General features: G+C 69.2%; 1 protein-coding gene across 1 annotated transcript in view; it reads right to left on the reverse strand.

Annotated features, from left to right (window-relative positions):
- Positions 1-12,187, reverse strand: part of Shank2 (SH3 and multiple ankyrin repeat domains 2) — a 221,363-nt gene that overhangs the window by 136,738 nt on the left and 72,438 nt on the right. The window contains 2 exon segments of the mRNA XM_048359764.1: positions 864-1,045; positions 6,029-6,347. Of these exon segments, the coding sequence (XP_048215721.1) occupies positions 864-1,045; positions 6,029-6,347 (501 nt within the window).

A 12,187-nucleotide genomic window follows, 5' to 3' on the forward strand; every position in this document is an offset into this window, starting at 1 on the left:
GGCGTGAGAGACCCCCCGCAGAGGGCCGTGGACGGCACAGTGTCCCCCGACCCCCCCCCCCCGTCCCCGGGGCCTGGATGGGAGTGGGGGATGGGCATGCAGGTCCTGGGTCGCCTCCTGTCCCGTGTCACACGCCCCGAGGGGCATCTTTGCTCTGTCTGCCCCTGTCCTGTGTGCGAGTCTCTTCCCCAGTGACTTCAGCCATAGACTCCTGGGGCCACCAGCTCCAAAGGCGGAGGGGACCGGGGTCCCGCTGTCCTTCAGCGCCGGGGGTGGAGGGAGGAAGGCTGGGGGCGGGGACTAACTGCAGGGTGAGGGGGCCTAGGGTGGGGTGGGAGGCTGGGGTGCGGGGCCATCGGCCCCCCTCAGCCCTCCTCCACGTGGAGACGGGATGGAAAGACCCCCCCCCCCCCCGCCCTGGGTCTCCTGTTGCTGCTTAAAGACAGAGGACCCACCAGTCATGTGGGAACTCGTGGCTTGGAATCTTTCTCTTTTTTGTCTAATTCGCTAGTACTGGGGCTCGAACTTGGGGCCTTGTGCTTGTTCAGTCTAGCTTTTCCCTGGGTAATTGGAGATAGCGGGGTCTCGTGGACTCTCCTGCCCGGGCTGGCTCTGAACCGCAATCCTCCACGCCCTAGCCTCTCACGTAGCCAGGATTACAGGGCCTGTGGGAGTCGCCGGCCTGGGACCGAGGGCCCCTCGGAGGCCTTGTGCGCAGGGGCCACTGTGTGCAGACAGACAGACAGACAGACAACTGTCTCTTGAGTAGACAACTGTCTACTGGGTAGAGCGCCAGCCTCCAGCTGCCCGCCCGGCACGGCCCCCCCCCCCCCCCCCCCCGGGAGCCCGGGACAGACACCGACCTTTGACCCTGTCTCCGCGGTGGAGGGGGATCTCGCCGTCGCCTTGGGGTTGGTATGGCTTGACGACGACGAACAGCCTCCCCGGCACCGCGCTGTACAGCTTCCGCTTGGGCCCCGGGTACTCGAAGGCGGAGGCGGAGGGGTCCTTGCCGGAGGCACCGGGAGGAAAGGGCGAGGGCGGCCTGCATGGGGGAGGGGGAGGGGGAGGGGGAGGGGGGAGGGGGAGGGAGGAGGGAGTTAGTCAGGAGCTCCACTGCAGCACGGCGGGTGACACGGCCGCCGGCGCCCACAAAGGCCCCGTCCGTCAGACACGCTGCGGCCAGCCCGGCGGGACGGCACCCGGGGGCCCCGGGCTCCGCGCGGCCCGGGTCTCCCGGAGGCCGCCTGTTCGGTGCGGGGCCCATCCCGAGGCGGGCAGCTTTTGAGATGACGTACGTCCACAGGGCGAGGTGGCCGGTGGCGGGACGCTGGCCAGGGCTGCTGACCTTTCCTAAAAGCCCAGGAAGCAGCGGGGAGCCGGGGGCTCACGCCTGGAACCCTCGCCTCTCAGGAGGCTGAGATGCGAGGACCGAGGTTAGAAGCCGCCCCAGGCAGAAGAGCCGATGAGACTCTTAACGCCAACGAAGCACCGAACGGCAGGAAGGGGCGCTGTGGCTCAAGGGGTACAGCGCTTGCCTTCAGCACAAAAGCTCCAGGACAGTGTCCAGGCCCTGAGTTCAAGTCCCAGGACTGCCCTCCCCCCTCCACACACACACACGCATATGTACGTGCACACACACGCACACAGAAAGCGTTCGCCGTGCTGGCTGTTTACACCAGGACACGGGCCGAGGGGAAGAGAGTGGCGGTTAAATGGCGTGGAAGAACACTCTAGAATTAGAGGTACATCTGAATTTGGGGTGGGCACTCCAGATCCAGGGTGTGTGTGTGTGTGTGTGTGTGTGTGTGTGTGTGCGCACGCACACTCCTCATGATGACCCCCCATGTCCACAGTGATGGCCTTGAGCTTCCTGCAAGGGACCGAGGTGAAATGGAAAATTCTAGAAGCTAAGGGCTTCCTTATTTGATTTCATCACTTGACGTGGCTTTGCTCACACCTTTCCCGCCAGGCGCCCCCCGTATGCGCGCCCCTGAGAAGCACCCCGGGGTTCGGGGCCCGCCTGTGAAAAGTCACGGGCGTGCTGGCGTGGGCTCCCGGGTCCCTCCAGCCCGGCCCGCGGCTGTGGAACCGGGACTGTGGCCGGCTAAATTTAGACTGCTGACGAGGCCGGCCCGGGACAGGCCGGCCCCAGGGCCCAGATCCGTCCCTCACCGCGCAGAGCGGGGGGCGGGGAAGCGGGCCGGGTCACCTGGCCGCCCCGGCACAGGTGGCAGCAGCCCAGAGGCCTCCGGGATCTGAGGATGCGTGGGGGAGGGGGGGAGGGGCAGGGTGCACGGCTTCTCCCGGGGGCTGGGGGCAGGTGGCACCCCTCAAGGGACCCAGGGTCTCTGAGGACCCCACTGTGCCAGAGTCCACATGGCACCCGGTGCTCTCTGAGCATGGCAGCCACAGGCTGACCGGCGGGGAGGGGGGGACACACCCCAGAGGCCACTGAGGAAGGGGAACTGGATGTCGGCTCCTCACCCCTCCCTCCCTGGCCACCCAGATCTCATCCGCTGCTCATCCGTCTGTTCTACCACCCACTCACCCTCCCACCCTCACGTCTGTCAGTCATCCACTCCTCTACCCATTCACAGACACACCTGTGCATCCACCCATCCATCCATCCATCTGTCACCCACCCATTCATCCATCCACCTATCACCCACCCACCATGCATCCCTCCATCCACCCATCCACCCATTCACCCATCCACCCATCATCCATCATCTACCCATTCACCATCCATTCACCTACACATCCACCATCTACCCATCATGCATCTACACATCCATCCACGCTTGAGTAGACACACAGATGACACCATCTTCCAACCATCCACTCACTCACCCATTCACGCATGCATGCATGCATCCTCCACCCACCCATCAGCTCGCCCCCCCTCCACCTCTGTATCTATCCAACCCCCCATCCTCCCAGTTATCATCCACCCATCCTCCTCTCGTTCCTCCCTCCCTCCACTCCTCAACCACCCACCTACCCATCTGGATGAACACCGTCTCTTCGATGATCCACCCTCGTTTCGAAAGGATCCTGACCCGGCTGACCACGCCCCACATGCTGGACAAGTCAGCCAACCTCAGCCTCGGTTTCCCCTTGTGCTTGGAGGGGCTGCCCGGAGCACGCACGGAGGAAGCCTCTCTCAATCTACTTTGCACGCGTGGTGTGCGAGCACCAGCACCATCGCCCCCGGGCGGCCGCCAGCCCGCCGTGAGGGACGAGGCGCTTGGGCTGCCGGGCCCGCGGCGGAGCACGGACGGGGCGGTCGGCTGCGCACAGCCCGGGCGTGGAGCTCGGTCTCGGTCTCTGCCATCGAAGGGCCTGGGAGCCTTCGGGGCACGGTGGGGGGGGGGGGTGGCTCTAGAGGAGCAGCTCTAGGCTTCCACAGCCCCATGCTCGCGAGGCATCTTCTTCACTGTTCATCTGGACCTCACAGGGCCCTACAGGCGGCGGAGGGGGAGGCGGAGGGGGACACGGCGCCCCCGGCTCAGCGGAGCCCGCTGGCAGGCGCGCGGGGCCTGGTGGGCGAAGGGGCCACTTCCCGCCACCCCGGGGATCTGCCCACAGGGAGCGCTCCCCATTCATGCTCCTCACTCAGGCCCCAGGCACCGCGCACCTGCTCCGCAGGGGAGCCCCTCCGATGGGAGCCTGGGGAGTCCCCCCCCCCCCCGTGACCCCTCTGCCAGCGAGTCTGTGGCACGCAGGGCGGCGGGGAGGCCGGCTCTAGGCCTCGCTCCCCCTCTGCCAACAGGGCCCAGCCCCGCTCCCTCCTTTCTGGGTCAGGCCGAGGCACCAGGGAGGGGGCCCAGCCACCTTCTTTGTCAGGAAGTAGGTCCCCATGTCCCCGGGGAAGCAGCGGGAGGGCGCGGGGCGGGGGAGGGGGCGTCCCTGGGCCGCGCCCACGCCCACACGTGGCGGGGCGGGGCATTGTCGCTGGGGAGGGCTGCGGGGTGACGGGGCTCAAGAGGCCCCAGCACCGGCCGGCCCGCCTGTCTCTGGGCGTGAGGTCCCGCGGCCCTGGGGCCTCCTCTCCACCCGCTCACCTCACAAGCGGGCGTCTTCCCCTGCCCAGCCAGAGCCCCGGGCAGCCGGCGTGGGGCGGAGGGTGGCAGGAGGCCCCCCCCATACCGGACGCTGCCCGGCCATTACAGAAACGTGCCCAGAACGGCTGCTCTCCACCTGGGCGCCTGGCCGCCCCGTCCACCCTCCCGTGGGGGAGGAACTGGGTGGGGCGGTGTCGGGGGGGACCCCTTCCAGCTGTGTGGGGCCAGGGGCACCCCCTCCAGCAAGGTGGGCGCCCAGCCGGGCCCCGCGCCCGCAGGGGCAAGGAGGTTGCCTCGACGGGGCTGTGTGGGTCTCACCTCCTCGGGACCGGCGTCGGGAGTGGGGAGACCACCGGGAGGGAGAGGGGAGACCACGGGTGCAGACAAGGCAGCTGTGGGGGTCTCCCCGACTCCCTCCCCTCTCTCCTCCGGGGGGCACTGGGACAGGAGGGGCCTCGGCGTTCCCAGGGGAGCCCTCTCCCTCACACAGCACGGGGTCGGGAGACCTGCAGCCCCAGCCCCAGCCCCTCGGGGGCGACTCCTGAGCCCTACGCCCTGCTTCTCGCTCGGCGGCGGTGGGCAGATTCTCTGGGGATACGGGCCCTGCTGAAGCCGGCGTCCCAGCCGGGATGGCTGGAGGGTTGGGGGGGGGTCTGCAGGGCCCATCGCACGCCTGGCTAAGGTGTCTGGAGCCTCAGGGTGGCAGCTGGGTGAGCGAGCCCAGCCCCTGGGGGAGCAGCACTGGCCTTCAGAGCGCACACAGGGCGTGGGCCACAGGACCGCAGGCCAGGCCCTGCCCCGCGCAGGGCACGCCGCCCCTCCGGCCGAGGGCCGGCGGTCCTCCTGCCTCTTGGCACAGCTGGTGTCTGTCCCCGATGAGGGCACCCTGCCCCTGGGGGCGGTGGGGGGGGGTCTTTCTAAGCGGCCCTGAGACCCACGGGCACGCGGAGCAGTAGACGCACAGAGTCTGAAGGGGCCGGGAAGGAACAAGACAGGGGGGCGTGGAGAAAGGACCCGCAGGGCCCGTCCAGGGCCCGTCTGGCAGCGGCGTCCTCCTGACTCCACGCAGACAGAGAGGGGGTGCACTGTCCCCGTTTCTGCAAAGCCTCGTGTCCTGGAACACGCGTGCACGGCCGGTCATCCCATCCAACGGCCTGTGGCACCCACAAAGAAGACAGGCCCGGCCGGGCGCTGCGCCGACGCGAGAGGCAGAGCTGAGTCCTCGGGGCGAGGCAGATGGGACGGGCACTGACGACCGCCAGGCCCCCGCTGAGCGCCTGCCCTACATTCCTCCACTCCACTCTGAGAGCAGCCCCGAGTCAGCCCGCAGTCAGCCCGCAGTCAGCCCGCAGGGTCCTCGTTTCAGAACCCACAAAGAAGAGGCGCAGAGCGGGCAAGCGATGGCTTAGGGGCACACCGCCGCTTGGTGGTACAGGCCGGAGAAATTCCAAGATGTGCACACACACACGCACACCCAGCCACGGACACGCACGGCCCCTGCCCAGCCCTGGGCCCGCGGCCTCTGTGCTCCCTCGATTCCCCCCCGACAGGGCCATGAGAACCCGCCGCCGCATTTCCTCTAGTCCAGCTTCCTGCCGCACACAGCTGCATCTAGACCACGAGGGCAGGAGGTGCGCCTGAGCTCAGGGCGAGGCCCACCCCCCAAGCCTGCGTGGTGGGGAGCTGTGGGGATGCGGGGTGCGGCCTCCCGCCCAAGCCCCCAACCGCGGCTGGTGTCCGCAGCCTCCTCCGCACACGGGCCGGGGTTCAGCAGGAAAGAGGGGGCGCTCACGGCGGGTGGGCCCCAGAGGGCTCTTCCCGCGTCACGGGGGGAGCCCCATGCCCGACGGGAAACCCTCGCCACGGCCCACACGAATGCCACCTGGCCAGACCCGGAGGCTCTCGCCCGCGCCGGGACGGGGGTGCCCCGCGCCCCGCCCGCCCGCCCTGCCCCTCCTTACCCCACGTGCCAGTGCGCCTGGGGCCTCTTGCCCTCCTCGCCGGCGCCCCCCAGCCTGCTGAGGGACGGGGAGCGGCTCCGGGGTCCGGGGACGTAGGCGCCCAGGCTCCTGGGGGCGCCGTCCGGCCTGGCGGGCACCGGCTGCGGCGGCTGCGGGGAGAGGCTGCGGGGCGGGACGGCCGCGGGGCACACGGTCCACTCGGGGCCTCCGGCGTGCAGGTTGTTGTCGCTGTTGGAGCGCAGCAGGACCCGGGGGGCGGCCAGAGTGTTGGGGGGCCGCCGCCTGCGGTTGGAGTAGGCCGGGGCCTCTCGGAAGGGCACTGGATGGGACAGAATGAGAGAGAGAGAGAGAGGTGGGTGGGCACGTCAGAGGCAGGGTCACCCCAGGGGCCATGCACCCCAGCCCCTCCCCATGGGGTACAGGGAGCCACAGCCCCGCCCGCCCCCCCCCCCCACAGGCCGCGACCCAGGCACAGCACAAAGCACAGACACAGCCGAGGTCAGGGCCTCGCCACCGCGCGCGAGCTCAAGCCACGGCCGGGATGGAAGGGGCTCGGGCCGAGCTTCCATCGGGCCCGGTGCCCCCGGCCTTCCCCGCGGCGGGAAGACGCTGAGGCGGGCACGGCGGGGCAGGGGGGGGGGGGACCGGCCGTCCGCCCTCGCCCACCTCTGCCCCGACGCCTGCGTCGAGCGGGGCTCCCACACTGGGCAGAGCCGGGTGCCCGCGATCTAGGGCAAGGCCCCACGCGGGGCCCTCGGGATGGCGCTGGGTGCGGGGGGGCGGGGAGGGGTCCCCCGGTGGGCCCCGAGCCCTCGTCACCAGCTCCCCGGGAGAGGGCGATGAGGGACAGGCACACCGTTTGATCACGAGAGAACACAGGAAAGGATGCCACCCGCAAGCCACCGAGAGACAGGGAGCCCGCCCGGCCCCACCTCCCGCCCCACTCCGTCCCCCGGAGAGGGGACGATGCCCGCCCTCGGGGGCGACAGACGCTGGCTCTCGACCCGGCCACCGCCGTGGGCCCCGGAGGCGGCCGTCCCCGGGGGCTCTGAGGCCTGCTCTCCCAGGGGAGGGGGCGGGGGGACTTTCTGGGCCGCAAGGAAAGTGTGTCACCGGCTGGTGGTTCAGGTGAGGCGAATCACACGAACCCACGTGCGCGCAGTGCCACGGCGCCCGGGCCCGGGTGCGCGTACTCGGGGGGGACGCAGGCACGGCTGGACGACGCTCCCAGCGGCCCGGCAGGGGCTGGGGGGACAGGCGAGGTCCCGGGAGAGCCGTGCGGCACACAGGCGGCCCCGGCACGGGGGGGGGGGGGGGGCGCTGGCCGGCTCCCAGGCACCGGAGCTCAGGACCGGGACAGCGGAGCGAGCGAGCGAGCTCGACCCCACGGGTGGCAGAGCCCCGCACCCACCCTGACTCCTCCGGGAGCCCCGGCTCCATCCCGCTCCTAACTCCCCCAGCGAAGGGACCTAAAGCCCGCCCTGCCAAGGGGCGCCGGTCCCCGGTCGGCCTGGGCCCGGCTGGCGGTGCTCTCCGGGGGCTGGGAACCAGGCTCTGTTTTGGGTCCCCCCACCTGAGCCGGCGAGGCTAAGGCCACAGGAAGGGAGCTGCCGGAGCCGTGGAGACCCCAAAGAGAGCCACCCGTGGCTGCAGCGTGAGGGGCTCAGGACCGCCCCGCCGGCTGGGGGGGGGGGGTTCCAAGACCAGCCGGAGCCAGAACCAGAGCCAACACTGCCGAGGCTTGGTGGGCGCGGGGGCCACAGCCCGAGCGCACAGGGGAGTGGAGCGTGGTCCCGGGGGACCGTGGGGTGGGGTGGGGTGGCTGGGCGCCCTCAGGCGCGGGCACCGCACACCCCGAGGCCAGGGCCCACTGGCTTCGAGCCCCTGGCCTCCCCGCAGTACACGGAGCAGGAAAACGATGGATGCCGGGGAGGCCGGCCACGGCCCAGACACACGCACTCGGAGGCGCGTGGCAGAGGGGACCCCGACACCGGCTCCCCGGGCAGGGGGGGGGTGTGAGTGCGGCGGCTTCCCCCCCCCCCATGGCGGGGTCTGGATGTGGCCTTACAAGCTGACTGTAGGCGAGGGCGGCGTTCTGCACAGCGTGGACTCAGGGCCGGGCGTGGGGACCACCCTGCACCGCACGGAGGAACTTCGCTGGGGGATCACCACAGCCCCCCCCCCAGGACCCCGAGTTACTCCAGTGGACCCTCACGGGCGACACCGGGAGGACGGCGGAAGGGACGCGGGACCGGTCCGCTCGGTCGCCAGGCCCGCGGGCGGCAGCGGAGCCTCCTCGGTTAGGCTGTGAGGAGCTTGCGAGTGGGGTGTGGGGGGGGGGTGCGGGGTGGGGGGGGTGGGGGTGTGAGGAGTGGGGGGGTGGGGGGATTGTCTTTCTACTTTATTTTTTTCCTCCAAGTGGCCTTGTTAGAAATCTTCTAATTTCATATCAAAGAGAGCTCCCCGTCTGACAAGACCGTCTGTCCGTGGAAATGACAGTGTGTGTGTGTGTCTGCGTGTGTGTGCGTGTGAGTGTGAAAAGGGTTAAAAATAACTCTTCCTGTCTGAACGTGATTAATATTCCACCCAACTCTTTCCTTCTTTCAGGCAGTCTGCAAACTCTAGGTGGGTGGATATTTTCTTAGCTGTCTTACATGCATATGTATACACACACACGCGCACACACACACACACACGCATGCTCCCCCCCCACGATGAGAAGCACACCAGGTGTGACACAGAGCCGATGTACTTTTGAAGTCTGCCAAGCCGTGTCTCTGTCCACTCCGGGAGACCGCGACCCGGGCACGGCCGCGCGGCGCCGGGAAATCGCCCGGGGAGCGTCCCCCTGCCCGGCCCCCCGGGCGGAACCCCGGCCCGCGGAGCAGGTGCCCGGCCGCGCACACCCCCCCCTCCCCCGCAGGTGGCAAGGCTGGAGCCCAAACTTCCTTCCTTCCTTCCTTCCTCTGCGGACTCCGGTCCTAACCCGCCCTCCGGCACAGACACCACGGGGGCCACCGAGGAATGCGTGTCTGCCAGAGGCTTCAAGCCACAGGGAAAGAAGAAGAAGAAGAAGAAGAAAAGGCACCGCCACCCGCGCTAATCCCCCAGATCAATGAAAGCCCGACCGGAGGGTAACGAGGGCAATTATTCCTCGCACCGGCGATTCCAGGCGGACCCCCTCCCCCTCCCTCCCCCTCCCCCCGACGCGCGCCTTACCTTCCTTCTTGGTGAAGGCGCTTAACAAAGACTTCATTTTCTCTCTGACTTTGGCGGCGGCCGGCTCATTATATAAGCCTCGGGGCGGCGAGGGAGGCCGGGCGGGCGGCCCGGCCCCTCGGAGCAGGCACGGCGGGGACCCCGGCGGCGGCGGGCAGGCGTCCGGGCACGGCGTAGCCCGCGCGGAGCCCCGCACGCCCGCCCCGGCGCGCCGCGGACGGAGCCCGCCCCATGTTCGTTCCGGCGGCTGGGGACGGGCCGCGCGTCGTCGACGGCCGCTCTCAGAGCCGGCGACCGGCGTGCGTCATGTGAGCCGGGAGCGGGGCTCCGGGGACGCGCCGCCGCCGCCGCCCAGGGCTCGCCCCGCGCCCCGGCCGCCCGGGCTCCAGAGGCATGGGTGCGCCCGGGGCCCGCGGAGCCCGGGAAACCCGGCCGGTGCCGGGCGCGCGTGGCTAAATATGGGGCGCTGCGCTTTTCTATCCGGGGTTTTCTTTTCTTTTTTTTTTAATTTTTAAAGAAGAAGCCGATTGTGTCTGTCTGCGAGCAGATTTGGTAATGAGCGAGCGGAGAGGGAGACGGCCGAGGAGCGGCCCCTCCGCGCGCTGGGATCCTGCACGTGACCTACATTTCCCCCGTGAGGCAATCAGACGCGGGCGCGAGCCTCCACGGCCCGGCCACGCCGCCCGCGCGTCCCGGCGGTGACCCCGGAACACGCGGCGCTCCGCCCCCCCCCCCCCCGTCACCCCCCCCCCGCAGCTTTCATGTTCTTTTTAAAGAGAAAGGAGAACGCGAGCCGCGCTCCTCTTGGAAGGCACCGGGGAGTGCCCAGTCCCAGCCCCGGCACCCCGACGGGAGGCTGGGGGATGCCGGGAAGGGGCCCCGAGGCTCCACGTGGAGGACGCTCCGGCGGGAGGCCGAGGGGCGCAAGGATCGATGTCGGCCCCGGGCTGGGGTCCCCGGGACGCTCTGGAAGGGAGCATCCCGGAAGGGGAGGAGAAAAGGGCACGCGGCCCAGCACCCCCACCGCCTGGGCTGTCAGGGAGCACGCCGCGTTTGCCGTTGTTGGGAGAACAGCTTCCGAGATCCAAAAGGGGGGGGGGGAAGAAAGAAGAAGAAAAAGAGGAAGGGAGAGGAGACGGGAAACGGCGACTGGAACTCAAACCCCAGCTCCATATGGCCCGCACGTTGTGTGTCAACAAAGATGGCGGTGCCAGGACCAGGCCGCCTCCCAGGCCGTCTCTCGGTGTCTTCGGAAGGGGAGGCGGGGTGCCCGGCTCCCTGCACGGCACCCCCCACCCCCCGCTCGCCAGCCGTGCCGAAGCCGCCCGGGGACACAGAAGCCCCGCCGCCCAGTTCAACACCACGTCCTCCCCGACCCCTGCGGCTCCCCCGGTTCGCGGCGGCGTCCCGATCCCGCCTCCCCGGGGCCTGGGCGCCGCCGCTGAGCTCTGACCCTCCAGGCCGGGCCCTGGGCTCCCGTTTCTGCCCGGAGCCTTCTGCAAGTCTCCTGGGATTCCCAGCAGCCTCTCAAGGACACAGAGGACACACAGCAAGTGGCGAAACACGAGCAGAGACGGGAGAGGAAATCGGAAACCCACTGAGCTCTCAGCTTCTGAGCGAGGCATCCTGCGACGGCTCGGAGCCTTCCGGAATGCTCCCGGCGCTTCCCCAGACCAGCCTCAGGGGCCCGGAGCCCTGAGGTTTCTGGGTGTGTGGGGGGAGTGGCGGGGGCGGGGGAGGCAAGCTGTCCGGATCCTGGTCCACACCTCACCACCCACGGCCACGGGGTGAGCCCGTCGGGGCCACACCGAGACGCCATGCCTTGCCCTTCTGGTCTCAGCCCTCGCCCCAGGGTGGTCTCGAACTCACGAGCCTCCCGCCTCGGCCTCCCCGCCCAGCAGGCTCCTCTCTCGCTACGAGGAGGCCCTCTGCTCCTCCCGCACGGGGGGGGGGGGGCCCAAACCCGCCGAGCACAGGGGCGACCCCGTCCCACCCCATTCCGCACGGACCTCGTTCTGGAAGGCGGGAAGCCCTTTTTGGGGACCACGCCACGCCGTGGGACCCAAGGCCGGGCGGGAGGAGGAGGAACGGTGAAAACGGGGGACCCCGGAATCCAGGGAGGAGGCCGGCCTGGCACCCACGTGGCTTCCTCTCCCGGAGCCCTCTCTCCGCGCCCCAAGTCTTCCGACAGCTGCCTGACAACAGGCCTGAAATAATTCTACTTCTTGCATATAAAAAAAAAGAAAGAAAGAAAGAGAGAGAAAGAGAGAGAGAGAGGCTGTCTGCACGGGAGAACGCTCCGGCGCTCGGAATCCCGCAGGGGGAAGGTGCCACCGCCACGCTGGAGACGGCAAGGGGCACGCGGGGGGCGACACCAAGACGCGCCCCAAGCCACGCTGCCCGGCGCCCCCCGAGCCGCCTCCGAGTCACGAACTGCTGGCCACGCAACCTCACCTCCAGGAAGGCAGGGTAGCAGGTGGTCCCCGGGGCGGCCTTCCCCCCCCCCCCCCCCCCGGAAACAGAGGGCGGGCCGCCTGGGAGACGCAGCTCTGACCACTCACGCCATCTCTCCTCGGTGCTTTGCCCCGCTATCTATAACGGGGGCGCCCGGGGGCCCCTAACCAAGGGCGTCGGGGCCACAGGAGTTAGTGTCTGCAGCCCTGCTGGACCACGGAGGAACGTGCTTCTTGGAAGCAGTCAGTCAGACACCAGGGGCCTCACACCTGTCAGCCCAGCTGCTTGGGAGGCCGAGGACGGCGGTTCAAAGCCAGCCCAGGCAGGGAAGCCCCACGGGACTATTATCTCCAACGAACTAGCAGAAAGTCAGAAGTGGAGCCGCGACTCAAGAAACGGAGCACCGGCCTTGAGTGAGAACAGTGAGACAGTGCTCTGAGTGCACGCCCCAGTACCAGGGCGTGCCTGCGTGTGCACACAGACAGG

The sequence above is a fragment of the Perognathus longimembris genome, chromosome 13 (genome assembly GCF_023159225.1).
Source record: "Perognathus longimembris pacificus isolate PPM17 chromosome 13, ASM2315922v1, whole genome shotgun sequence".
NCBI classification, from domain to species: domain Eukaryota; kingdom Metazoa; phylum Chordata; class Mammalia; order Rodentia; family Heteromyidae; genus Perognathus; species Perognathus longimembris.